This window comes from Coffea eugenioides, chromosome 7 (assembly GCF_003713205.1).
Source record: "Coffea eugenioides isolate CCC68of chromosome 7, Ceug_1.0, whole genome shotgun sequence".
Lineage (NCBI taxonomy): Eukaryota > Viridiplantae > Streptophyta > Magnoliopsida > Gentianales > Rubiaceae > Coffea > Coffea eugenioides.
Window position 1 is genome coordinate 8,620,639 of NC_040041.1, and position 25,695 is coordinate 8,646,333.

Consider the following 25,695-nt stretch of genomic DNA (forward strand, 5'->3'; position numbering starts at 1 on the left):
GGTAATCAATTTCTCCTTAATGTATTGGTGATTGAGGTGCGACTATTAACCATTGTCCTAATCAAAAAATAACTCTAACTACGACCGTAGAGTTCAATTTTCTGTTCTAAGTAAATAACGCGTTATGATGGTTATTTTAAATTAGCCTATATGTTCCTCTGCGATAAATCTAATCATGTTAGTTACCACTAGTTTAAAACAATTAAAAATTATGAATTTAATTACTTTAATTGTTTTAGATTATTAGATTAATTTAAACACCAGGTCCTAGATATTCAAATAATATAATAACCATAAAAAATTAAATCAGAGAGCATACGAATACCAGTAAATAAAAAATAAATATAATCAATTTGATCTTATAATTTTAGTTGAACCAAATCCTCCATTGTCCCTTGACTAGAAAACGAGAAGTTTAGTTCATTTCCGTTGAAGAAATCACACGCAAAATAATTGAATCAATTGTCGAAACCATTCTTCAATTATAGGATGGAACGCCAAAAAGAAAAGAAAAAGAAAAAGACGTCGTTCTTATTTCTTGAGGAAAAGAAAAGAAGTCCCCATGATGTCCTGACTTCGTGAGAAAAAAAAAGAAGAAAAGATATACGACAATCCTCTTTTTCTTGGCCTCCTATTCCGACTAAACTACTCTTTAAAAACAAAGTCCTAATTCTAATAATCCAACGAATAATTTTTTAAAGAGTCGTTAAAAATAGCGTAGACTACTATTGTAACAAAAGTAAGAGACTATTCATTCGGTGAAGAATCTAACTTTCACGACTTCAATTTAAGATTGGAGATCACGTGCTAAATCCCCGAACTTTCTGGACATGTAGGGTTTGGACCTTGACGCATCACGCTGAATCGCACAAAAATTCAGTTAAAAATCACATCTTTATTACTTTTTGCTCGAATTCCTGCAGCCAACACCAATTACCAAATATAAATAGAATCTATTAATTAATGAAATATTTGGTCAAAATCAAGGAGAAAACAATCATAAATTTTATAACAAAATGTAACTTATCACCTAGTAAATTTAAGGATAGCAATGGGGGTAGGTGCCCGTAGGAACCCACACCGCGGGGGTAGAAATGGGGCAGAGTCAAAATATTTCCCCCCGCCTTAAAACGGGGCGGGGGGTGGGGAAACATACACCCGCCCCATCCCCCATCCCGTTCCCCGCATACAATTAAAATATATATATATATATATATATAATACAATCCTAAATTTCCAAAAGTTACATCCTTACTTACAAGTACAACGCTAGTCAGTGCCAACGGCCGCCGCAACAACTGAAGAAATTTCTTGGACTATTGTTAATTTGTTTCTGACGCCCCCCCCCAAGACTAAACTATCCAATTCCAACCTGTTTTGCTCCTAACCCTTTTTTATTCGATCGGTTCCCTTCCTCCGCACTGAATGTAACTTGACTTGTTATACTTTATTTCCATATTGATAGTTTTTTAATCTTATTTAACATTGTTTACAATTGTATTATTGTAAATGAACATTTATGATAAGTTGATTTCTTTCTCGTGGGAGACCGTAGGGGAAGCGGGGCGGGAGCGGGGGCGGGACAAGGGATGGGGGCCAAGGGGCGGGGGATGTGGGGAGTTATTTGACAACGGGGTGAGGGGTGGGGGAAGGTTCTCCCGCCCCAACCCCGCCCCATTGGTCACCGATTCGTTATAATTGTTTTTTGAACAGAAATCATTGTGTATCAATAACTTATGTTGATTTATTTAACTTTTCTCATATATGATCATACCATATCATACTTCACACAAAAAAACTAACATATAGAAATTTAAAAATTTTAAAGTGCTAAAATAAATGAGGAAGATACTTTAACCTAATACACCATGAGTTGTCTTGAACTCCCAAACACATGCAATTGGAATCATGGATGATCTGCTAGGTAATGCTCAAGATATAAAATCTGGGAAGTTTCCAAATTCTCTTTAATTTCTCATTGCCAGAATTAATGCACCATGTATCAGAAATTGTTACGTAAAACTGTAGACACACACACATATATGTATACTGCTACCATTACTATAATAATAATAATAATAATAATATTAACAACACTTCTACTCCCGATATTGGAATACCGAACAAGTACCAGACTCTATTTTGATTTTGGACCTAGATCCAAGAAGCCTCGTACTAGTTGTTCGGATTAGTTTCCAAGATGTCCTTTCCCAAGTCATCTAGATCTTTTACTCGGACGAGGAGGCCAAGAATATGATTGATTTAATTCGCATTAGCACCTTGACATCTGATGAGTTAGGGAGACGGCATTGCAGATAACTCTCATGTAGTTACGTCGAATAGCCCCTCGTGGGTAGCTCGGTTGGGACTGATCGTCTATAATTATAGTAAAGTTCCAGCTTTGATCCTTACGTGCTACCATTGTTGGGTATCTCTAAGGCAAATCTCTGAGGTATTAGCCTCCAGACCTGAAAAAAAAAAAATTACGTCGAATACACTTTTCTAAATACAATTAAAGTCGGTTCTCCAAACTGTAAGTACCCTTGACTCTTTCCCGTTTGAAGTGAAGTAACAAGCAACGGCCTCTCTCACTCTCTACCTTACTAATTTAAGTATAGAAGATGATGAAACGGTGGACAGGTCCCGCCTCTGCTGCTCCTTGTTTACAAGCAAGATTCTCACCCCGCTGGATTTTGACTGCACAGATCCCATGAATCACGTTCCTACATAGAGAGTCGTGTGTTTTATGTTTATAAAGACAATACCGACTCAAAGGCCAATGTCAAGTCAAATACTCCAAATTTGGTAGCGTAAAACTGACGGGGAAATGAATTTAAGAATGATATCGTCTTGAAACAAAATTTCCGTGGGCCAGTAGTTTGGTTTGGGGCAAAATCATACTAGCACTAGTCTAGCTACGACAATGGCTGGCGCCTAATGCTGTGGTGCTGGAACACATAATTGCATGAAGCAGTTCTTATTAAACCAAAAAAAAATAAAAAAATTGCTCGAATATATAATTGCGTGAGGCAGTTCTTATTAACAAAAGTACAAATACTTGTTTTCTCTTGGCCGTGTGATATCAATTTCCACTCGGGCAAGTGATTCACCTTCTCAAATCTACCCAGTTTTTGAGAAGAAAAGTTCCATTTGCCAACGTCTTTCCGCCCAGTTGTGAAATTTTGAGTGGCTGGTAATTCAATGTTTTGGTCTGTACTTTTCGGTTTGGTTGTTTTGACAAGTAGTCCAAGGAAGAAACAAATACTTGTCTGGCTTGGTCGACTGGAATATTTGCAGACCATGTGCGAGATGTAATAGTCGATGGCATGAATTTTCTTATCTCATCGTGTATACGTTAATCACTATCATTTTTTTTTTTTTTACGTTATAGCTATTACATATATCACATGATTTATAAGTAAACTATAGACCAAGCCTACACGAGTATTTTTCTCCAAAAATGAGTTCTAGAAGAATTATTAAGTAATAGTTCTGTCTCAAATTTCCAAAAGTTAGGCAAAGCATAATGTTGCTTGGCTTGGAAAAGTAGTAATCAAATCTACATTTTTTTAAACGACATCGAGAAAGCTGACTATATTAAACACACCAATCACAAACTCACAATAACAATTGATATGGTTTTTGGTTAAGTACGAAACATACACTCCAAAACTAATTTATGGGCAATAATACTCGCACATCTCTATTTGAAATTCACGCACTCTCATCACCATAACATGCATTGCATCTTGACCAATTTAAGTTGAGGTAGTGAGAATGTGTGAATATCAAATAGAGGTGAGGGAGTTTTATTCCCTTTCAAAAATCTTTTGCAAATAGTCTAATATGAACAGCAATCTAGTTTGCAGGAAAAAAAGAAAAAAAAACTTCTGCTATCATTATAAATAGCATATACAAGTTCAAATTGGCTTGCAGGCATCGAACAAAGCAACATCTGAAAACGAACAGATACTCCCATTGGCTATCCTGCAAAACTTTGCATAGCTCATCCCCGCCATATATGGCGACGTTAATCCATGATTTTAACTTCAAGAACCAAACAGAAGCCGTTAGCTCCACAACCATGGTTTCTGATTCTTGGAACCCCATGGCCAAAGCTCAAGAAGCTAAGCTACACATAGCTATGTTCCCATGGCTAGCCTTTGGTCACATAATTCCATTTTTAGAATATGCCAAATTCTTAGTCCAAAAGGGTCACAGAATTTCCTTCATTTCCACCCCGAAAAACATCGACCGCCTCCCGAAAATCCCACCAGAACTAGCTACTTCTATCACCTTAGTTAAAATTCCACTACCCAAAGTTAAAGGGCTCCCTGAAAATGCGGAGGCCACTATGGATGTTCGCACCGAAGATGTTGAGCATCTCAAGAAAGCCTATGACGGGCTCCAACCCGAGTTGACTCGTTTCTTGGAGGACTCAGTTCCTGACATGATTATTTACGACTTCGCCCCTTATTGGCTGCCTGAAGCCGCTGCTAAGCTTGGGATTTCTCGTGTCTATTTTTGTATCTTCAACGCTTGGTTTTTTGCATTTTTTGGGCCAACCGATATGATGGTGGACGGGCCAGATCCCAGGAAAAAGGCGGAGGATTTCTTGGTCCCACCTAAGTGGGTCCCGTTTAAGAATAAAGTGGCTTACAAGCCGTTTGAGGCGAACTGGATGTTGAGCTCCGCTGAAAGGAATGTCTCCGGCGTTTCCGATATTTACCGCGCCGGCAAAGTCGTGGCCGGCTCTGACTCGATTCTAATAAGGCACTGCCAAGAGTTCGAAGGCGCGTGGTTAAATTTGCTTGGAGAGCTTCATCAAAAGCCGTTTATTCCACTCGGCTTAATGCCACCGCCGACTCACGTCAACGGCTCAGACGAGAAAAATGAAACATGGGATTTCATTAGCTCATGGCTTGAAATTCAAGAAAGAGGCTCAGTAATTTACGTTGCATTGGGGAGCGAGGTGGCACTGAATCAATCCCATGTGACTCAGTTGGCACTCGGATTGGAGTCATCGGGGTTGCCATTCTTTTGGGCTTTAAGGAAACCAGCCGGGTCAAACGAGCCCTTTGAGTTGCCAGATGGGTATGAAGAGCGAGTCAAGGGAAGGGGGCTCGTGTGGAAAGGATGGGCACCGCAGATGAGGATACTGAGTCATGAATCGGTGGGAGGGTTCTTGACTCACTGTGGTTGGAGTTCCTGCGTGGAGGGGATTCTGTTTGGGCTTCCTCTTGTTATGCTGCCCTTCTTGGTGGATCAAGGGCTTAATGCTAGGGTTCTAGACGATAACGGAGTTGGGATAGAAGTTCCAAGAGATGAGGAAACCGGGTCGTACAAGAGTGACTCTGTGGCCGAGTCAGTGAGGCTGATCATGGTTGAAAATGATGGGAAGAGACGCAGAGAAAGGGCAAAGGAATTAAGTTTGATTTTTGGAGACAGAGAATTACATAATTCATACTTAGAAAAATCTATTGTTTGAGTTTTTATGTCAGTACGAAAACTAGAGAAAAAAAGAAAAGAAAAAGAAAGCCACGCAATCACTTACATAGGAGTTGTAGCCTACGTTTAGAACAAATAAATGGAACTTTTTTTTTCTTTTCCTTTTTTAGAAATAAATGGGATTTTGTTTGAGGATATGTGCTTATTGGCTTTTTTCGATATTGCTTGGCTACTAAGTTATTGGTCTTCTAAATATTCTTAGGAATGCTAAGTCCAAATCATCTTCTGCATCCACTCTATTGTCTATTTTAGATGTCTTTCCTTCTTCCGAAAATTGTTGTTGATCTCATCAAAATCAACGTCAAGTCACACTGAACATGTAGCTGTACAGCGGCGAAGGAAAGATAGAACCCACTGATTAGCAATCCAAACGAGTTTTTAATTAATTGCATCGAAAATATATTTTTTAATTATCTTTTTATCCAATCACTTTTTTATCTCACATAAATTATATCATAAAAAGTATTACAATATTTTTTTCAAAATATTATCTTATTAAGATAATCTCTTAACCAAATACTAGCATTGTCAATGAAATCCGGTTAGCTTAAGTTCGGCTCGAAAAAGCTCACTGAACCTAAGTTTTAATTCGGTCGTACAAATTTTGAACTTAAATATTATGGCCAAACTAAATTTGGGTTGAGTTTAAATCAAACTAGACTCAAATTCGATTAAAGTCCAACCCATATATGAGTATAATCACATATGTAAAATATGTATAATAATATCTATAGTTTATAATTATACATACTACGACATAAAATGTTAATGACTTATCTATGAATTTGTATTAATTCATAATTATAAAATATATATTATATATAATTATGCATTTAATTATGAGTTTGTACCGAATTCGATTTGAGCCTGAAACTCATATAATAGCACGAGCTAAACTTGAGATTTTTATAGCATGAACTCAAAGCCCGAAAGTTCGAAACCCAAAAATTTGTATAATTTATGAACCAAGTTTGGACTTGCTAAAATCCGGCTCAAAAAACCTAATTAACACCCCTAACAAATACACGTAAATCTGGATTTTATTGAAGAAATTTATATATATATATTATCGACTATTTCGAGAACAATAGACACAATCATATGGATGGATTCTGCCATCTTGTCTTTGTTCTTGCTTTTGACTAAGCGAATGGTGGGGTGGTTTAAGTGGGGGCTAGCTGGGGACTTAAACGGTCATTAGAAAAATTGTTTGGATTGATTTTTGTTCTATTTCACAGGACATAATTTTATTTGTTTAGAATGTAATTCACTTTCAATATATTGTAACCATAGAATAAAATTTTGTGAATCTCACGTATGATATTAAAATCGATGTAAAAGAAATGATCTGAACCTTACATTTTTTTTTTTGCCAAATTATGATGATGAACCTTTCTGGACGGTTTGTACAAGATGTAACGGTTTGTACAAGATGTAACGGGCATTCTCAGTGAAGGATCGATCGGGTTTGTTTGGATTGCTTCATATTTCCCCAATTTTATTTGCTTACATCATCTTTACAATTTTCAATACACCTTTTTATCTTCCCAGTATCTTTTTATCTCACATACATCACATCACAAAAAGTGGTACAGTAAAAATATCCCAAATAATCCCAAATAACTTACAATCCAAACAGATGTAATTTCAGTAACAACTAAATTAAAAATACAAAAGAAAATCCACAATGGATACATTTTTTTAATCAAGCAAAGCAAAATATATTAAAAGAAGCAAGATTACAAACGTCTGGTACAAGTGGCCAGCTCATGTGCCACAGATTATTCTAATCTATCAACTTTAATAAGGCTAATTTTCCTAAAGCTAGAAGCTAAATAAAGTGTATCAGATAGGATGTATTTGACACTAATGGTGGTCTTGGCAGAATGGGCACAATGAATACTGATTAGTAGAGGTGGCAATTTGGATTGAAATCCATTTATCCATCCATATAAACCATAATTAAATGGATTTGGATTATCCATTTATAATATTGGTTTTAAATGGATGATCAAAGTAAAACCATTAAATTAAATGGATTTATATGGATTATCCACAAAAACCACATATATCCATTTACTTAAAAATCAAATAAAAGAAATGGACAGCAAATGACTAAAAAAGGAGTTATCCTAAAATTGAACGTTGAGGTGTGAAAATGCTGTCCCCGTGCTCCCTCGTTTTCACCGGTTTCGTTCCCTCCTTCACGGCCACCGCCACCGCCATCGCCTCCCATTCCCCTCTGTTCTAATCACTACTTAACTAAATCCATCCTCTCTGTCTGCATCCTCCTAAAATTTTACCCAACCCAGGATCCCAGATCGAGTGAGGATGAATTTTGCGGGCAAGTGATCGGGGGTAAATCTTCATCCTTTTCTTGCTAATATCTTCGTCTTTGTTTTCCGTTTGCGCTTAAATTGTTTGATAATTAGGAGGGAACGGGTTTGTCTCTGTTTCTGGTTCTAGGTTGTTGAGTTTCCAATCAATATTTGTTAAATCAAAGCTTTTGGGCTGGCTAATTAACTTGAATTATTGGGGTTATCGCATTTCATTTGCATGTAGCTAGCTGCTGTGACGACTAGGAGTTGTAGGTCTTTTGGTTGTAATGCTAAAACGAGTGAGATTCGGTTGGCTTTGAAGCAAACCCATTACTTTTTCCCAACGATTCCTTGTGGAGGATTAGAGTGCAAGCCTGGCACCACAGAATTTGTGGTTCAGAAATCCCAACTAAGTTGGGAAGGGACTTGTCAATTGGCACTACAAGATAAAATGGATACTTCAACGAGAGAATCCCTGGAGTCACTGATACCTGGAATGAGATTCTGTACAATATTTTTCTCTAGAATGATTCATGTTATAGCAGACAACTAATTCCCAGGTCCTTATTCCTAGTTGAATTCATTACTGTGATGAGGACATTAGGAAATTTAGGTAGAGTTGCTATGTCTAACATTAATTAGAAGACATGACATATGATTGCATGCATCGAAATCTGGCAAACTGATCAAAATTTAGTTTTTAGAGTAAGTAATGCATGATAAATTGCAAGCTTGGGATTTCTGGACTTCTAAATGCTTAATGTTATCTTAATCCTTTCCTCTAACTAGTATTTTTTTGCTGTCATTTTGCACTTAATGAGATCTGAATTTTTTTTCTATTCTTTGGTGCAATGAATATTAGGTACTTGTTCAAATGGAAGGAGAAGAAGAGCACAATGTTGAGCGAGTTTCATCAACAGATTCCAGCAAAAGAAGATTTGGATGTTCTTCAATTTTGGAAAGAAAATAGAAATCGATATCCAGTGATTTCATTGATGGCACAAGACATTTTGAGTATTCCTATTACTACAGTGGCTTCAGAGTCCGCTTTCAGCGTTGGCGGTCGGATTATCAACAAATATCGTAGTACCATCTTGCCAGAGAATGTAGAAGCTTTAATATGCACTAAAGATTGGTTATATGGTGAAAAATGTAAGTATTTTATATATTCTTTATTTTGTTAAAAATTTCTTTTACTGCACATAATATTTACGGTAGTTAAATTATTATTTTTCTTTATTTAGAAATGACGTATTTGCTGTTTTATGATATTAATATAGTTTCACAAGAAAATGCCGAGGAAGAAGCTGCATTAATTACAGATTTTGCTCCATTAGTTACAAAACTTCTTGGCTCCAATAGGGAGGTTTACGAAGAGGAAATCTAGTCATGTGACTTATTGGATTGCTCAAAGGTAATATGGTTATTTATTTATGAAGCAATTAAGTATTTTATTAGAGTGCCTTCATGGATGATTGGATGGGATTGTAGACTCCTAGCTGTTGCTTATTTGGTATGGTTTCTAGTTTTGCAGCTTCTTGATGGGGCCCTTTGTTCGTGTCTTCTTTCACTCCTTAGGGACTAGTATTCACTGCCCTTGCTGGACTAAAAGAGGAGCTGTGTTTTGGGAAGGTTATGATCTATAGCACTACAAACTTCTCAGTGGCAGCATCATATGCTTCCTAGGCCATGTTGTGTGTAATTTTTTAGCATGCATACTTTCTCTGCACTTTTGTTTAGACCATATCTCTACCAAGAAATTTTAATCATATTAGCATTTCTTTATAGCATCCTCTAATCACTTTTTCTGTTTGTTCTTATTTCTTGCAAACTTTTGTGTTTAAATCTAATTTTTGTGAACTTTTTTTAATGCCGAAGTTAAAGGAGTATTTAGCTCATATGCACTACAGCTGAAATCAAGTACTTGAGCTGTAATGCATTTCTGAATTATGACAAGTAGTTGGAATTGCATACATAAATTGTAAAGCATTTAACTTCTGCATTCATATGCTTCCTTTGCCCGCTGCAGGTACCATGCCATTACCAGTGCTTACTACAGAGGAGCTGTTGGTGCTTTACTCGTGTATGATGTCACTAGACGTTCTACCTTTGAGAATGTTGAGAGGTAGTTTGAGGGAATTGAGAGATCATACTGACCCTAATGTTGTAGTTATGCTCATTGGAAACAAATATGATCTTCGACATCTTGTAGCAGTTTCAACTGAGGATGGTAAAGCTTTAGCAGAGAGGAAGAGCCTCTTTTTTCATGGAGACATCTGCACTGGAAGCAACCAAAGTGGAAAATGCATTTGCTGAAGTCCTGACACAAATATACCGCATTGTGAGTAGGAAGGCAGTCGAGGCCATTGATGAAGGTACTCCTTCATCTGTTCCTCCTAAAGGAGAGACAATCAATATCAAAGATGAGGGATCTTCTTGGAAGAGATTGGATGCTGTTCAAGCTAGAGCTTGCATGGAAATCTTCAAGGACAATGGCTCTTGCTGCATAAGTCTTGTACATTACATCGTTCAACCAGCAATATTGTTCATTTGATTGTCCTCTTTGTCTTGGATCATATAAGATGACAGTTACATGGAAATACTTTAGTATTTTCATGAAATTCTTACTTGGTAGGATCAGGAATGGGTATAGTTACTTGGTAATAAAAAAAAAAAAAAAAAAGTAACCAAAATATATAAATGGATTATAAATGGATAATTGGATTTTATATAATCCATTTAGATCCATCCATTTAGATCCATTTATTAAATGGATTTAAATGGATTGGATAAATTTCATCCACCATCCATTAAGTCAAAACCAATTATGAACCATTTATCCATATTGCCACCTCTACTGATTAGTGTATCCACCGTGCAAAAGTTTCCAAGACAGTTCTTATTTGGACTCATGTCTTTTATTTTCCAAGTAATCTACACACTTGTGTAGGTAACTGTCATGCAAATCCGGATCTCCAAATATTGCACTAATTTCTTTAGCTTTGTCCTTGAAGATTTTACCTTCGTTTTCCACCATAATCAACCTCACCGAGTTGGCCACCGAGTGGCTCGTGTACGATCCATCTACATCATTTCTCGGTATTTCTATCCCCACCTGTTTTTCCTCCAGCATCCTAGCAATCAACCCCGTATCTGCGACAAACGGCAGCATAATGAGCGGATGACCAAACATGAGCCCCTCTATACTCGAACTCCACCCGCAGTGAGTCAGGAATCCACCCACTGAGTCATGACTCAGCACGTTAAGCTGAGGTGCCCAATTCTTCCAAACGATACCCGTTCCCTTGACTCTATCCTCGAACCCCTCTGGCAGCCCAGATGGATTCCTTAGTGCCCAGAAAAATGGTACCCCGGATAACTCCAGCCCAAGAGCTAACTCACTGAGTTGGAGTTGATTGAGTGATACCTCACTCCCAAGTGCCACATAAACCACCGAGCCTTTACCTTGACCATCAAGCCAATCCTTGATTGCAATCCAGGACTCGTTGTTCTCGACGATGCTTTTTTCCACCGGGGGTGGCATTAATCCCAGCGGTATTATATGCCGCTGTAGCAAATCTTCAAGCAACTTCAACCACTTGCCTTCAAACTCGGAGCAATATCTTATCAATGTAACATCTGCACCCTTTATAGCCGATCCGACCCGATACGAATCCGATACACCCGATCCATCTAGGTTCTGACCTCGCACAACCCATCTACTCTCGTATAACTTGAAAGCCAATTTACTCTCGAATGGGATCCACTTCGGTGGAACCGTAAAATCCTCGACCTTAGTTCTGGGACCAGTTCCCGCGATCATCGCATCAAGAGAGGGTGCACAGAATGCCATACTGGCAGCGCTAAAAATACAAAAGAATGATTTAGATATGTTGAGCTTAGCTGCGATGTGAGGTATCCAATATGGGGCAAAGTCGTAAATAATCCAGTCCGGAGCTGAGTATTCCAAGAAACGAGTCAACTCGGGCTCAAGTCCGTCGTAGGCATTCTTGAGAACGGCAACATCAAGACCGCCGAGGTCTACGGTGGCCTCCACATTTTCGGGAAGCCCATCGACTGGGGGGAGTGGGATTTTGACAAAGGTAATAGAAGAAGCAAACTCTGGAGGGATTCTAGGGAGGCGATCGATGTTTTTAGGGGTGGAAATGAAGCTAACTTTGTGACCCCTCTGAGCTATGAATTTGGAGAGCTCTAGAAAGGGGATGAAATGGCCGAAGGCTAACCATGGGAACATGACAACATGTAAGCTGCCGGATTTGTTTGCCATGAAATATTGTTGGAACTTTATAACCCTATTATGGTTTTTTCCGGCTTGCCTGCAGAGCGCACAACGTGCTGATATACAGAGGCTGGGTGGTACGAATACGATGTGTGGACCAATTGATTCGATTTACTGCCTTCCAGCATCACATGTTGTTGGCAGATCACGTGAAATGTGGGACAAGGGGTGCAACCGTTTGTACCAATTGTGTGCATTTTGCACTGTGCGTAACATCGATAGCACACGGTGTAACTTTCTTTATACATAGCGTGATTTTAGAACACTTTTTTATGGGATCCATAGACGGTGTGAAAATCGAATTATCACATGTAATCTGAGCCGCACAAATTTTTTGGCCAAAATCACAGCCGTGAACTCGCAGGAACGGTTGTCTCTGCCCCATTTCCTGAAATGTGAGTTCACGTGAAAATGATTGATGTACTAGTCACTGTGTCAAAATTTAACAAGACAATTTTTATCTTTAATACGACAAATTGTCATTATTGGAGCAAAAGGACGAATCCTCCCGAGGAGGAGGGGTCTCACGTCTCATTAGCTGAGGTATTCAAATATATAAGAATAAAATAGAGGTATTGAATCAATAGATTTGGGTATTGGGCGGGATCAATCTAAACCCATCCCAAAGTGATCCCGTCCAAGTTAGTCCCAAAACACGTATGGGTAAGGTTGGGCCCAAACCCATATGACTCGGTTCCATCTCAAACCCAATCAAATCCCGCCCATCCCGTCCATTTTGCCACCTCTAGTATTGATTAATTAATTATTACTAGTATCAATAACAAATAAAAAATAAATTATTATTTTGGTTTATTCTTATCTTTTGTTTCATTACACATATAACTTTTTGTTTCTTACGTGATATATAATAGGTTAATTTTGTTATAAATAGTTGAGTAATTGTGAACTCTAATTGGTGTACAGGTACTTAAATTGTTGAATTACTAGATTAATACATTTTACCATACAAGCGACATATATTTTGCAATAACAAAGAATTTATGATGAATTATTAAGAATGAATTTAACAAATAAACAAATTAAAAAAGCAGTTTTAAAATATTAAAAATTTTGACCCTTTTGGGCTATGAATTTTGAGAGGTCAAAGAATGGGATGATGTGTCCGAAGGCTAACCAAGGGAACGTTACTACATGCAAGCTGGAGTTTTCTGCCATGAATGGACTTGTTGGAGTCGAGACGTCTGAACAAATAAAGGCTAATGGTGACGATCTATTGTTTGAACGAAGAACTTTGTACCGGTACATGACTTGGTAAATTATCGATTTGGTATTTCCACGTCTTTTTTTGTTCAAATTTATCAAGGCTGGCCTCTTAGCTTGTGCTACATGACTCATCACCCTCTAGCTAGTGATTAGCACCGGTATATAGCAATATGTTCCCCATGATGTACGTTGGTTTTGATGAGATCAACAAAAACCCCGCATGAAAGGGCTATAATAATATATTACACCAATCAATTCTATGTATGTGGTGCAGAAAGTATATCTAGCAATGCTTGCCAGATCTTCGTGTTAGTGTTCGACAAGCTTTGTAATGGTGATTACCCCTTTTGGCTTTGATTGGATAGACATTCGTTGAAACGATGATTTTCTATTCTTTTAGAATAATAAAAAATAGTCATTATTAATATCCAACTAAAATCACCCTTTATTTTGGAAACTTACTTCCAAAATTTAGGCTCGAGGTGAACTCAATTTGTATCCAGGTGCGACAGCTTCGGTGGCCACGTGCCGTACATGCAATGCATACCTCTTCAATTTTGCGGATGGAGTTCGTACATTGGTTAGTCGACAATCAAATGGCTAACATGTTAATGCTGTTTTCTGTGCTTAGATGCTTCCAGTTTTATCCTTGAACTATTTCTTTGATTTCTAACATTTCAAGCCGCTCTAGATTTGTTATTATAACTCAACTACATATGGCTGAAAAAGAAAGGGACAAAAAAAATTACATATGCCTGACAAAAAAAAAAAAAAAGAGTAGAGAAAAAAAAGTACGTATGCTGAAGTGGTTAGATCTAACCGGTGTTATGTTATTCTCTAAAATTATATCTTGTGTCAAAATAGATGGAATTTTTTTTTTTTTTTGTTAACAAGAGAGAGAGAGCATGTTTCTAAAAATTTTTCTAAATTGCACATAAAATGTCTTGGACTATTTAATTATAAATAACATGAAAAGAAAAACGAGCTTCATCGTGCCAAAACATATCAGTAAGCTCTTTTTTTTTTTTTTTTTGGCTGAATAGTGAGAAATTAATTACCATAGGTTTGAGTGTTTCTTCCTTTTCCTACTCGTTTTCCTTGCAGAAAGTACATTCAAACGAACAAAACCATAAAAGAACTCGGAAGTAATCCACTAGCTAGACGTCATATCTGTTGGGAAAGACACCCACTTTAAGCTTTTTTTCTTTTTAAGCCTTTTTTTCAATATACGTAAACAATCTCGAATTTAAAATTTCTTACTCACTTTGTCCGTACCACCTAAATCATCTCTTTTCCCATCCGCCATAAGCTTAATTCCCTTAACGGCAAAATAACTTGATATTAAAATTTAGGAATAATTTCAGAAACCTTCCTCTAAGATTTCAAATAATTTCAGAGAGCTCCTCTTAAATTTTAAAAATTACACCCACTGCCCTTGTTTTCACTATTTATGCTTCAAAATAGACCTAATAGCCTACATTTTCCTTCATATATCCTAAACTACCCTTCTTGCAAAAAAAAAAAAAAAGGAAAAAGATTTTTGCTAATTGTCTTCACTAATTGTTGTCTTTGTTGATTGTCTTCTTCCAAAGCAAGACTATCACAGGCCAAGAAATCCTCTCTACCAAAAATTTTAAAAAATAAAATAAAATAAAAAGAATTTTGATGATTGCCTTTTCTTGGCAACACCGTCAGAAAAGCCAAGTAAGCATCCCAAGCTGAATCAAAAGCAATTCCAACAATTGTAGGTACGCAAAACATCGCAATCCAATTTACTTTCGGTAGCCTAGGCTAATTCTTACACTCTATCCAGCCCCAACACTTTCTCTACAAGGTAAATACGCCCGCGCCATTGGGCCTTTGGTCCAGTGGTCATCCCAAGCCTTCTAAGGTTTGGTGATGCAAAGAGGTCATGGCTTCGAACCCTACCTCCCATAAAAATTTGCCACATTCTGTGGCGGTCTTAATTGACCTTCATCGATAGAGTCTGTACTCACATCGAACCCCCTCTCCCTCCCCCTAGATTAGGCTAGATTAGGTTATAGAAATTTTATCGTTGCGACAAAAAAAAAAATACGCCCGCGCTCTTATTATTAAATTCATAAAACTCAACCAATGCTCCATCAAATTTTACCAGAAATAAAAACCTCAAATTTTATCCATAACCAACACTCCATCAACAACCAATCTCACATGTCAAATCCCCTTACTCTTCCTCCCTTTGCAGCCTTTTGTTTTGTTTCAACAACCCATTTTATGAAACCCAAGATGGAAGCTTTCTAAAATTGTCGAAAACCTCAAGGATGGTTTCTGAAATTATCCCTAAAATTTACATAGTGTAAGAAGTCTAAGGATCTAGTTATTTTCGTCATTTACGTTTTTACTAAAGAGGCTGTAATCGCTGGAATGTGAAGAAATCGCCCTACAACGATATTTGTCATTATCAGTCTAACAATCCTTTATTTTGCCAATTAGTATGTCTAATATGAAGAAATTCTATGGTCATATATCACAATCTTTCCTTTTGCTAGACAGGGTGCAAGTCTTATTGATACGCAAGTTAATTGTGTCATATTTCCAATGCTGTTAATAATTCAAAAAATGCCTTAGTATTTCCCAATTTTTTTGGAAGTACATTGTCAATAATTTGGAGATGTTTCAGTGAATTTACAGACAGTCGTGCTACTACCAACATAATTCGATCAAAATTTCCCAAATAGAATGCATGAGATCTTTGCTGCAGATAAGAATAAAATGCATACAATCTTGTAATGGGATTGTTGCTTAGAAAACTCGAATGTTACATCAATCAATTGACAATCATTCATTAAAGGAAGGCCAACTTGTACAATCTATGCAAATCATTACATTAAATAATTGTTGCATCGATCTAAATCAGATCTCTAATCTTTTCGAGATGCTCATCAACCAGGTAATTATTATTATTTTTTTTTGGGGCAAGCCGTAATTTAATAAATCAATTTCATTTCCTTAGCCTTGTCCCTATGATTCTGTCCCTTTAGTTTTGATCTGTCATAATTATCAACCTGAGTGACTCAGCTACCCAGCCCCTACTCAGTGAGCCGTCATCTTCAATTTCCCACCATTTCCTCTTCCAAGGTTCCAAGGTTCTAGCACTCAACCTTCGATCTAACTGGAAAGGCAACTTCACAAGTGGTCAAATCGAGCTGATTCGAGCTAATACGTAAATCAACCAATCAGATACCGAAGACTCGATCAGGCAAATGCATGAAGCGTCTCCATCTCAGCAGCCAATTGGTTTTAGATTGGAGTGGTCGATGTTGTTGACTGAAGATGGTTTAACTTGTACCATCAACTCTTTCTAATATGTGTTATGTGTAACAACATTAAATCCACATAGGGTACGTGTAACATTAGAGCCGGCCAATGTCTTAAAAAGTCCATAATTAGAATGCCTATCTCTTTCTCAATGGTTCTTAGTTCTCGTATTCATTTACAAAAATAGTATGTTAATGCTCATATGACGAACATTTACTTAATTCTTTATGTCCAATATTTGTTATATTAATACTCATTTACAAAATGGATTTGGCATATTAATACGCATATGACCAATATATACTTAATTCTTTACTTATTCCTATCAATTTTCATGGCACATATTGACATATATGTTTTAATATTGACAACTCACTAGCATATACTTAATGTTCATTAATTTATCCTAATAGTTACAAAGTCGGACTTCAATTTATTGATTTCTAAGAAACCAATACAGTAATTTTTTTTTTTTTTGTCAACCCAAGAAGTATCTCAGCAATTGCCAGACTAATCTCCCTGAACCTGAAGTACCCCGCCCCCTAAGAGCATCCAATACAGTAATGAAAATCATAAAAGTCACAAGTAAAGTTGGACTGTGTTTTATTGCCTTTTATATCGATCGTAGGGCACTTGAAGCTGCTAAAAATGTAGAAGAGAAACTATAACGAAGCTGCCTTTTAATTGTTCATGACACTATTTGAAAAGCCATGCAGTAATACCAATTAAAATTCATTCCCAGGCAATAGCATTCTAGCAAAATGGAAAGGGGACGTGATTGGATATGAAACTGTCTGAAAATTATGGGAAGATAAACTGCGTGTAGATTCACCTTCATGATAAATTTGAATTTTATTCTTCATCATCCACTCTATGAGGGTTGGAAAATGAAAGAAAGGGCCGAATGTTGAACAACTACTTTCGTAGAGCAGTTGTTCATAATTTTCGTAGAGTTCCATATTCATTCATGCCCCCTTTCCATCAGGTACTCATGGTTGATGCAACATTCTGAGCAAAATGAATTCAGCATGTAGTTGTGCTTTTTCATGACGACCAACGAGACTATTTCATTTTTAAGGGTCGCAGATTGGAATCTAGTGATTCCTAGGACGCAGAGTTTTCAGCTATATATGTGTTGTGGGGTTGAATTTGCTCTGAAAAAAATTGTTGAAAATCATCAAACGTTGACAGGCAATAGGTTGGCTATAGTTGGAGATTGCGAAGGCATTATAAACGCTAGCAGTGAAAAAATGCAAAGTAGAAGGTCATGATTTGGTTAAACTTTTTGAAATGCTTAAACCTTTGAGAACTCTTGCAAGTTTTCGATTTATTACAATCTTTAGAGAAGCAAATGTTTCGGCGCACGAGATTGCTACGCTAGTTTTAAAAGTGAGCATAACATCTGAGCAAGAAGGAATAAAACGTTTACTCGAGGATATTAAATCTGCTGTCATGGCAAAAGGACAACTCATGGTTCAGGACAACTGGCTGTGTTACTGCAATTAACAAGTTGTCAAATGAATGGTTGCAGCAGAAACGATAAAACAAAACAAGCCAATCTATTAGAAAATTCAGAACCAGCGTGGCCAAAGGAGGGAAAAAGAATAAAATGCAAATGATTCCAAAGGCTGCATCTCAGACAGGTCAACAATCAACAAAATGCAAACCAAAGCATAATCCAGATATGCCATATATTAACAGTGCAAGACTGGAGGACCGCTGAGCAAATACGAGGCTATGGTTGGTGCCCTGCAAACGAAGTTACCCCTTGTGGCTTAAACGAGTAAAACTACCATATAACTAACATAACCTTGCACCTGCAACTTAAAGGTAGTAAAATCTACAAAATTGTAGAACTTCAAGAAACCAATAAGACTGATAAACTCGTTCATAAAAATCAATTTAGCAAAATATTGAATATTCTCAGAAACTCAGAATTAAAAGGAACGAGACACCAACAAATTAACACACTTGCAAGAAAAACAGAAACAAAACAGCACGAAGGGCAATTCAATTGAGTTTGTGGCAATGTGGACAGGGGATAAGAGAAGGCATTAAAAAGGACTCGAGACAGAAATTTTTTATTGTATAGAAGAAGCCAGTATGCTCTCCTTCCATCTCAGAACATCTGTATATGCTGATGCATCATAGCTAGGCCACCAATTAAGTGTGACGATAGCTCATTAACAAACTAAATTGAGCTGAAAAGAAAGGAATGACTTGAATGAGCTGAAAAGAAAGGAATGAAGGGAATGAAGAAGTTGTGTTAGGATGATAGGCAAATGTCAACTCATGAAAATCACTAGTAAGTTACATTTGAATGGCGTCAATTTTTCCAATTTCCAATAGCCCCCCTATTCAATGGTTTTACCAAGTGCTTCTGACCTCATGGATCCAAATTTTCAATAGCTCTCGTATTTCATCAATTTCAGGCTTGTCTCTTCCATTCATGTCTTTTGAGTGGTTGCTGTAAATTATTGGTGCAACTGTTATCTACTTGGTGTTCGTGAGAGAACCATGTTGGGACAAAGGATACCAGGCATTCAATTTGGGTACCAGGCATTCAATCCAAAGACCTTTAAGGTCAAGGGTTCGAATCCTGGGGAGGCCTCTCCCGGTACCATCCCAACACTCTATTGACCACCAGGGAGTCCAGGCGTCCTGCTCCCCAAGACGGTTGCCGAGGTGAGGGGTTGTCGAGATGGACAAATCCACAATTGGCCTCCACACTTAATTTGGTAATTATATTGGGCAAGTAAAGGTGCAATCGACTCAAATTATCAAAAGTATGTATTTTTTTTTTTATCGTAAGGGAGTATACTAATCTGATAATAAAAGTAGATCAAAGGCCAAAAACTTACAATGGTAATAATTTAGAAGCTCCCTATAAAATTTACTCTTTTCGATTTTCTGCATCTCATATTTGTGGCAAAAAATCTTTATAGGGGAAAATTTGAAGTGTAATTTTTCTTTTTAGTTGATTGTTCTATTTGCAATGCCGGCATTAATCTAATAATCTCCAATTATTTTCGCAAGTATATTCTCGGAGAAAATTTTATTCGACGTATTACAATATTGCAACCACCAACGCAAGTAAATCAACTTTCCGCCCCATAAAATGCATATAATTTTGTAATCAAGCCATTCTTATTCTTTGACAATCATTAACCAAAGAGATGCCAGGCAGCTGGTACCAAATCTCTGCAAATTATATTACATTATACAATCGCTAAATCAATCTAAATCAGACCTCTAATCTTTTGGAGATATTCAATCAGGTTGTCTTCGTATTTTTCTTGCAAGTCCCTATCTCCGAAAATCAATTTCATTTCCTTAGCCTTGTCCCTGTAAATCTGCCCCTTTTGATCTGTCATTATCAACCTGAGTGACTCAGCTACCGAGTCTGTACTCAGTGAGCCGTCATCTTCATCTCTTGGTATTTCAATTCCCACCATTTTCTCTTCTAAGGCTCTAGCATTCAACCCTTGGTCCAGTTGGAAGGGCAGCATCACTAGTGGCCTCCCATTTTGAAGTCCCTCTATAACTGAACTCCATCCACAATGAGTTAAAAAGCCTCCCACTGAGTCATGGGCTAAGACCCTGAGTTGAGGTGTCCAACTCGTCCACACAATTCCTCTATCTTTAACTCGTTCCTCGAACCCATCTGGCAACTCAAGCGATTCAAACTCACTTAGACCCTGCTTTTTCCTCAGAGCCCAGAAGAAGGGCAATCCGGAAAGCTCTAGCCCAGTAGCTAACTCAGTTAGCTCTTCTCGACTCGGCGCCACCTCGGTCCCCAGTGCTACGTAGATTACAGATTCTTTTCCATGCAGGGTTAGCCACCCACTAATCGTATGCCACGTGTCATCCCCGTCATCTTCTCTATCTCGGGCCGACGGCGGCATTAAGCCCACAGTTATCACAGGCTTTTCATGCATCTTTTCCGTTAGATCCAGCCAATCACTTTCCAGTTCTCTACAACTCCTGACCAGAATCGCGTCGCAACGGATCAGAGCCTCCGCCACACGGTCCCAGTCCGAGACGCCGGAGGCGTTCTCTACGTTGCCAGCAGCCATCCGCATTAACTCATGACGACGAAACGCCACCTTTGACGGGAATGGGACCCACTTGGGTGGGACCAAGAAATCTTCGGGCTTAGTTCGAGTGTGAAAGGTTTTTGCTGATCCAAAGAAAGTGGCGGACCATGCATTCATGGAAGAGAAGAAGGCAAGTGAAATACCAAGTTTACCAACCATCGATGGCAGCGAATGAGAGGCAAAATCGTAAATCAACCAATCAGGTAGAGTGGTCTCAAGAAATTGAGCTACCTCGATTTGGAGACCATCATAGGCTTTCTTAAGGCAATGGACCTTGGTTATAGGCAAATCAGTCGTAGCCTCGGCATTTTCAGGCAGATTTTCAATTTGAGGTAGAGGAAGTTTAAGGTAATTGAGTTGGGAGATTAAGGTTGATGGGATTTTTGGGAGGCGATCGATGTTTCGTGGGGTGGATACAAAGGTGACTCTATGCCCCTTTTGAGCAATTGATTTGGCTAGCTCAAGAAATGGAATCATGTGACCAAAGGCCAGCCATGGGAACACTACTACGTGAAGCTTCTTTGGTTCAGCAGCCATGTCGCCTGGTTTAGATGATATTGGCCGGAGGTACTATATATTGGGCTCCTCTTTGGCTCTTTCTTTGTTCTTTATTTCTTTGTGCTAGTACTGTATATTGATATGTAGTACATTTCATTCATTTGTCTTTAACGTTATTTTCTGTTGATCATCTGTTTAGCAACTTACCGTCTACTTAAAAAAGAATATACCTCGCTTTCTCTAACCTACTGAAACAAATAAAAATTTTACTAAACTAATGAAGTGACAGAATGACGAATAAGAAGATAGTAGAGACATCTGTTGGCTGCTGTTGAGTTGTCTGAAGTAGGTAACTATTGAAGGTCCGCTTGGTTAAGAGGGCTGGAATAACTACAACACTTAGTTGCTTGGTAAATAGGTACAAATATTGAAAAGTTGGAGTGAATTTTAAAACGTAAACCAATTTGTTTATCAATAATAAAAGAAATAGAAGAGACAAGATACATGAATTAGTCTTCCATTAATATCTTTGGTAGATATTATAGCAAGCATGGCATATATACTAAGACACCCAAAAAAAAATTTGCTATTCGACAAGCATCTTTGCTCTGTCTTATTGATTGGAATTTAATTGATAAATGATAACACATGAATTTGATGCACCTTCTGCCTTGCCTTAGACTGTGTGATGACTTGCCCCAAAACCAAAATTAACTAGTTCCATATTTGAAACACCATCCATAATCACTCGTACTAGCCAGAAGCATAAAGCCCAAAGTAGTCTATAATAGTCTCTAAAAGGATAATTTTACAAACCTACCCTGAGGTTTATAACAATTTCAGGCTGTACCCTCCAAGTTTAAAAAATTGCACATACCTCCCTTCATTGTCTAAAATGACAAAATTAGCCTTCATCCAATGTTGAATTTAAAGCCTCCATGAAGAGAACTAATGTATTGTAAATTAAATTTAGTAAATCCTTTGGAAAAAAGTTTTTTTTTTTTTAAAAAAAAGAACAAGAACAAGAACAAGAGTGATAAATTTCTATCTTGTCATAGACACCCACAAAACCTAAACCCAATCTTACTCCATATAGTAATGATTTTAGGGTAAATAAAAAATTTAATTTCCTTAGCACATAGATTCTTATTGAATTAGTTTTGTTGGTCAAGTAGGTATCAACATTTTTTTAGCGGATAGGAATAAATTTACTAGTGAACTTTATAAAAGTATGCGAGTAATGTTTTGAGTTTAACATTACTAAGGAATTCTATTTTTCTAGAGGATAATCATCTAAGGGCATTTTAGGATTTTCAATGGAGATTTTTTGCTTACATTAGCAAAGTGAGCTTCAAAGTATTTTCTAAGGGAGGTTACTATAATTATTTAAACCTAAAGGGTACTGTATGCAATTATCATAAACTTCAGGGGGAGGTTTGTGAAATTATCCCGTATCTAATAGATTGGGCAAGAGCAAGACAAATTAGCACAAATGCTTGGAATTCAGGTTCAATACTTTCATCAATTGTATGCCATTCTAAGACGAGAATGCTCGCTCCTATTAGGCTGCTCTGTGGCTATGGGGCTCGAATTCCCTCTCCCGATTTGTACCATTCTAAGAACAACGGAATGTCAATTTCAAGAGAAATAAATTTCAAGTGGAAAAAAAATGAAGAAATATCTGTATGTCGTCCCTTTTAATATGCACACACCTAACCTTAATTTTTGTGACACCCTTGGTCAATTTAAGATAACGAATGTGTGTGGATATTATTTCTATTTAAAGAATGAGAATATATTGTGAGAAGTAGCTGAGACTTCAATTTATTAAGCCAGATTATGTGCAGGAATGGCTTGTTATAATAGTTTACTGTCTGCAAATTAAATACTACAAGCAGAGAAAACCACTCCTATGGAGGAAAAAACTACTCCCACCATGGAGGAAAACTATTGCAATCCCTTATGATTAAAGCTTATATTTGCTTAACGTGACCATGCAGAAAAACTTTCATGACCATTCAAACTTTCCATGCATATGAAAAAACGATTAAATACTGCAAGTTACTCCTACCACGGAGGAAAAACATTGCAATCAAAACTTTATGATTAAGGCCATGACCATTCAAAATTTCCAAGCATGTAAAAATGCACGCCCAGTGGGACTCGAACCCACAATCGCCTGATTAGAAGTCAGACGCCTTATCCATTAGGCCATGGGCGCTTCCTTGTTTCGTGGCGGGAAGAATTACGCTACTATGATGAGATGTTTGACAAATGCCAATTATTCACTTGCCCAGCCCAATCGACACTCCTTAGAATAAATTGGCCTATCATCCATAATTCAAAGATATTCCACATTTTGTACAGACTGCTAATTTCACTGCAGGTTTAGACTATAAAAACACCACCAGAAATCAAAGACATTTCAGCCACGAATCAGAGTTGAGACAACTTGACATCCATGGCTGAAGACGGCAAATTACACATAGTAATGTTTCCTTGGCTGGCCTTCGGCCACATGATCCCATACTTAGAGCTCTCCAAGCTCATAGCTAAAAGGGGTCACAAGGTTTCCTTCCTTTCCACCCCAAGAAACATCGATCGCCTCCCAAAACCACCTCCAAATCTAACCCGTCATCTGAAATTTGTCAAAATTCCCTTACCCCATATCGAAAATCTCCCTGAAAATGCAGAGGCCACTACTGATCTACCCTACAACAAAGTCAAGTACCTCAAACTAGCCTGTGACGGCCTTCAACAACCCATATCTGAATTTCTTCAACAAACTTGTCCTGATTGGGTCCTCTTCGATTTCGCTCCTTATTGGATACCATCTGTTGCATCTAAGCTGAACATCCGTACAGCTTTTTTCAGTATCTATACTGCGCCATTTTTGGGCTTTTGCGGCCCCGTAGAAGTGATGAAGGGCAATGGAGAAGACAGGAAAACGCCCCAGGATTTCACTGTGAAACCCAAATGGGTTTCTTTTGAGACAAACGTTGCTTTTAAGTTGTTTGAGATTTTGCGACTCGTTGACAGTTTGATCGGGGATGAAGAGCCCATCTCCGACATATTCCGGGGCGGATCTTCGATTGAAAACTGCGATTTCTTGGCTATAAGGAGCTGTTCTGAGTTTGAACCCGAATGGTTACAGCTTATGGAGGAGATTTATCAGAAGCCGGTGATTCCGGTCGGTCAACTGCCGACCACCGGGAACAATGATGCAGATGGGGGAAAAGATGAAGCATGGAGACCTATAAAAGAGTGGCTTGACAAACAAGAAAGAGGGTCAGTTGTTTATGTAGCATTCGGGAGCGAGGCGAAACCGAGTCAAGCTGAACTCAATGAAATTTCTCTAGGTTTGGAGCTGTCTGGTTTGCCATTTTTCTGGGTTTTGCGGACGAAACGGGGTGGTGAAGATACTGAGGTGATTGAGCTGCCTGAAGGATTTGAGGACCGGACCAAGGATCGGGGGTGGTTTGTGCCAGTTGGGCGCCACAGTTGAAGATACTGAGTCACGACTCAGTGGGTGGGTTCTTGACTCACTCGGGTTGGAGTTCGGTTGTGGAGGCTATTCAGTTTGAGAAGGCTCTTATTTTGCTGACAATGTTGGCTGACCAAGGAATAAATGCGAGGGTCTTGGAGGAGAAAAAGATGGGGTATCCGATTCCTAGAGATGACTCGGACGGGTCATTTACGAGGGACTCGGTGGCCGAGTCACTCAGGCTGGTGATGATTGAGGATGAGGGAAAGATATACAGGGACAAAAGTAAGGAGATGAGGAGATTATTTTGTGATGAGAGTCGGCAAGATGGCTACGTTGAGACTTTGTTGAACTTTCTTCAAAGCTACAAAAGTGCAAAAGAAGAGAAATAAATTTGGACTATCTGTAAAGTTTCTTTGCAGTACTATGATTGGAAGGGGAAAGAGTTGAATGAATTCTTGCAATTGTCCTATATCAAAGTGAATTTTAATTTCGAAAATGAAATGTTCACATTCTCATGTTTATTGGTATCCTTTTAGAATGGTTAATCATGTTAAAAATAAGAACAGTCTAATTTTAACTCGATTGCAACGCGAAATGAAATTGAATTATACAAAATGCTATAAAAGAGTACTATGAATAAATTTGATAGTGGTAAACTGTTAATGTCAATTCCTGGCTCTTTTTTTTTTTTTGGAGTGTTTATTCAATCTGTGCTGATCAGAATTACCATTCACATACGTTCATGTAAGTTTTCCAACAGAAGGCATGAGCTAACATGATTTGGATCATTGAGCAAAAGCAAAACAACTTAATTTGCTAGAACAATGTTGCTTTTTGTTTTTCGTGTTAAAAATTGCAATTTGATTGACCTTTGCAATAGTTGTTATAGTTGTGGAGATTCTCTTTTTTGGTCATAAGGAGGCCTAACGGCCATTACATATTAATTGAACGGTGATAGGTTGC

At 37.8% G+C, this 25,695-nt stretch overlaps 3 protein-coding genes, 1 non-coding gene and 2 pseudogenes across 5 annotated transcripts; 3 read left to right on the plus strand and 3 right to left on the minus strand.

Moving 5' to 3' along the window:
* Window positions 1-3,955: 3,955 nt before the first annotated feature.
* LOC113778517 (putative UDP-rhamnose:rhamnosyltransferase 1) lies at window positions 3,956-5,654 on the plus strand. The gene has a single exon (XM_027323954.1). It carries the CDS (start codon window positions 4,022-4,024, stop codon window positions 5,486-5,488), a length of 1,467 nt encoding a protein of 488 aa, XP_027179755.1. The 5' UTR covers window positions 3,956-4,021; the 3' UTR covers window positions 5,489-5,654.
* A 1,557-nt stretch (window positions 5,655-7,211) lies between these two features.
* On the minus strand, window positions 7,212-12,160 carry LOC113778191 (putative UDP-rhamnose:rhamnosyltransferase 1). Of its 2 annotated transcripts, none has more exons than XM_027323502.1 (2): window positions 10,693-12,160; window positions 7,212-7,419 (listed from the first exon to the last, which is right to left on the minus strand). In XM_027323502.1, the coding sequence occupies exon 1, from the start codon at window positions 12,112-12,114 to the stop codon at window positions 10,726-10,728; it is 1,389 nt and encodes a 462-aa protein (XP_027179303.1). In that variant the 5' UTR covers window positions 12,115-12,160; the 3' UTR covers window positions 7,212-7,419; window positions 10,693-10,725. The 2 variants fall into 2 exon arrangements, with proteins under 2 accessions (XP_027179303.1, XP_027179304.1); XM_027323503.1 differs by having other exon boundaries at window positions 7,212-7,408; window positions 10,682-12,159.
* On the plus strand, window positions 8,678-10,483 carry LOC113776800 (annotated as a pseudogene).
* A 7,638-nt stretch (window positions 12,161-19,798) lies between the features above and the next one.
* On the minus strand, window positions 19,799-21,293 carry LOC113778548 (putative UDP-rhamnose:rhamnosyltransferase 1). Its single transcript, XM_027323986.1, has one exon. It carries the CDS (start codon window positions 21,282-21,284, stop codon window positions 19,890-19,892), a length of 1,395 nt encoding a protein of 464 aa, XP_027179787.1. The 5' UTR covers window positions 21,285-21,293; the 3' UTR covers window positions 19,799-19,889.
* Window positions 21,294-23,393: 2,100 nt separating this feature from the next.
* On the minus strand, window positions 23,394-23,466 carry TRNAR-UCU. The gene has a single exon. It is a non-coding gene; the product is annotated as a tRNA-Arg (tRNA).
* Window positions 23,467-23,621: 155 nt separating this feature from the next.
* On the plus strand, window positions 23,622-25,309 carry LOC113777533 (annotated as a pseudogene).
* Window positions 25,310-25,695: the final 386 nt, after the last annotated feature.

Coding starts and splice junctions, on each gene's coding strand:
- LOC113778517 (XM_027323954.1), top strand. CDS start 4,022: ATGGCGACGTTAATCCATGATTTTAACTTCAAGAACCAAACAGAAGCC.
- LOC113778548 (XM_027323986.1), bottom strand. CDS start 21,284: ATGGCTGCTGAACCAAAGAAGCTTCACGTAGTAGTGTTCCCATGGCTG.
- LOC113778191 (XM_027323502.1), bottom strand. CDS start 12,114: ATGGCAAACAAATCCGGCAGCTTACATGTTGTCATGTTCCCATGGTTA.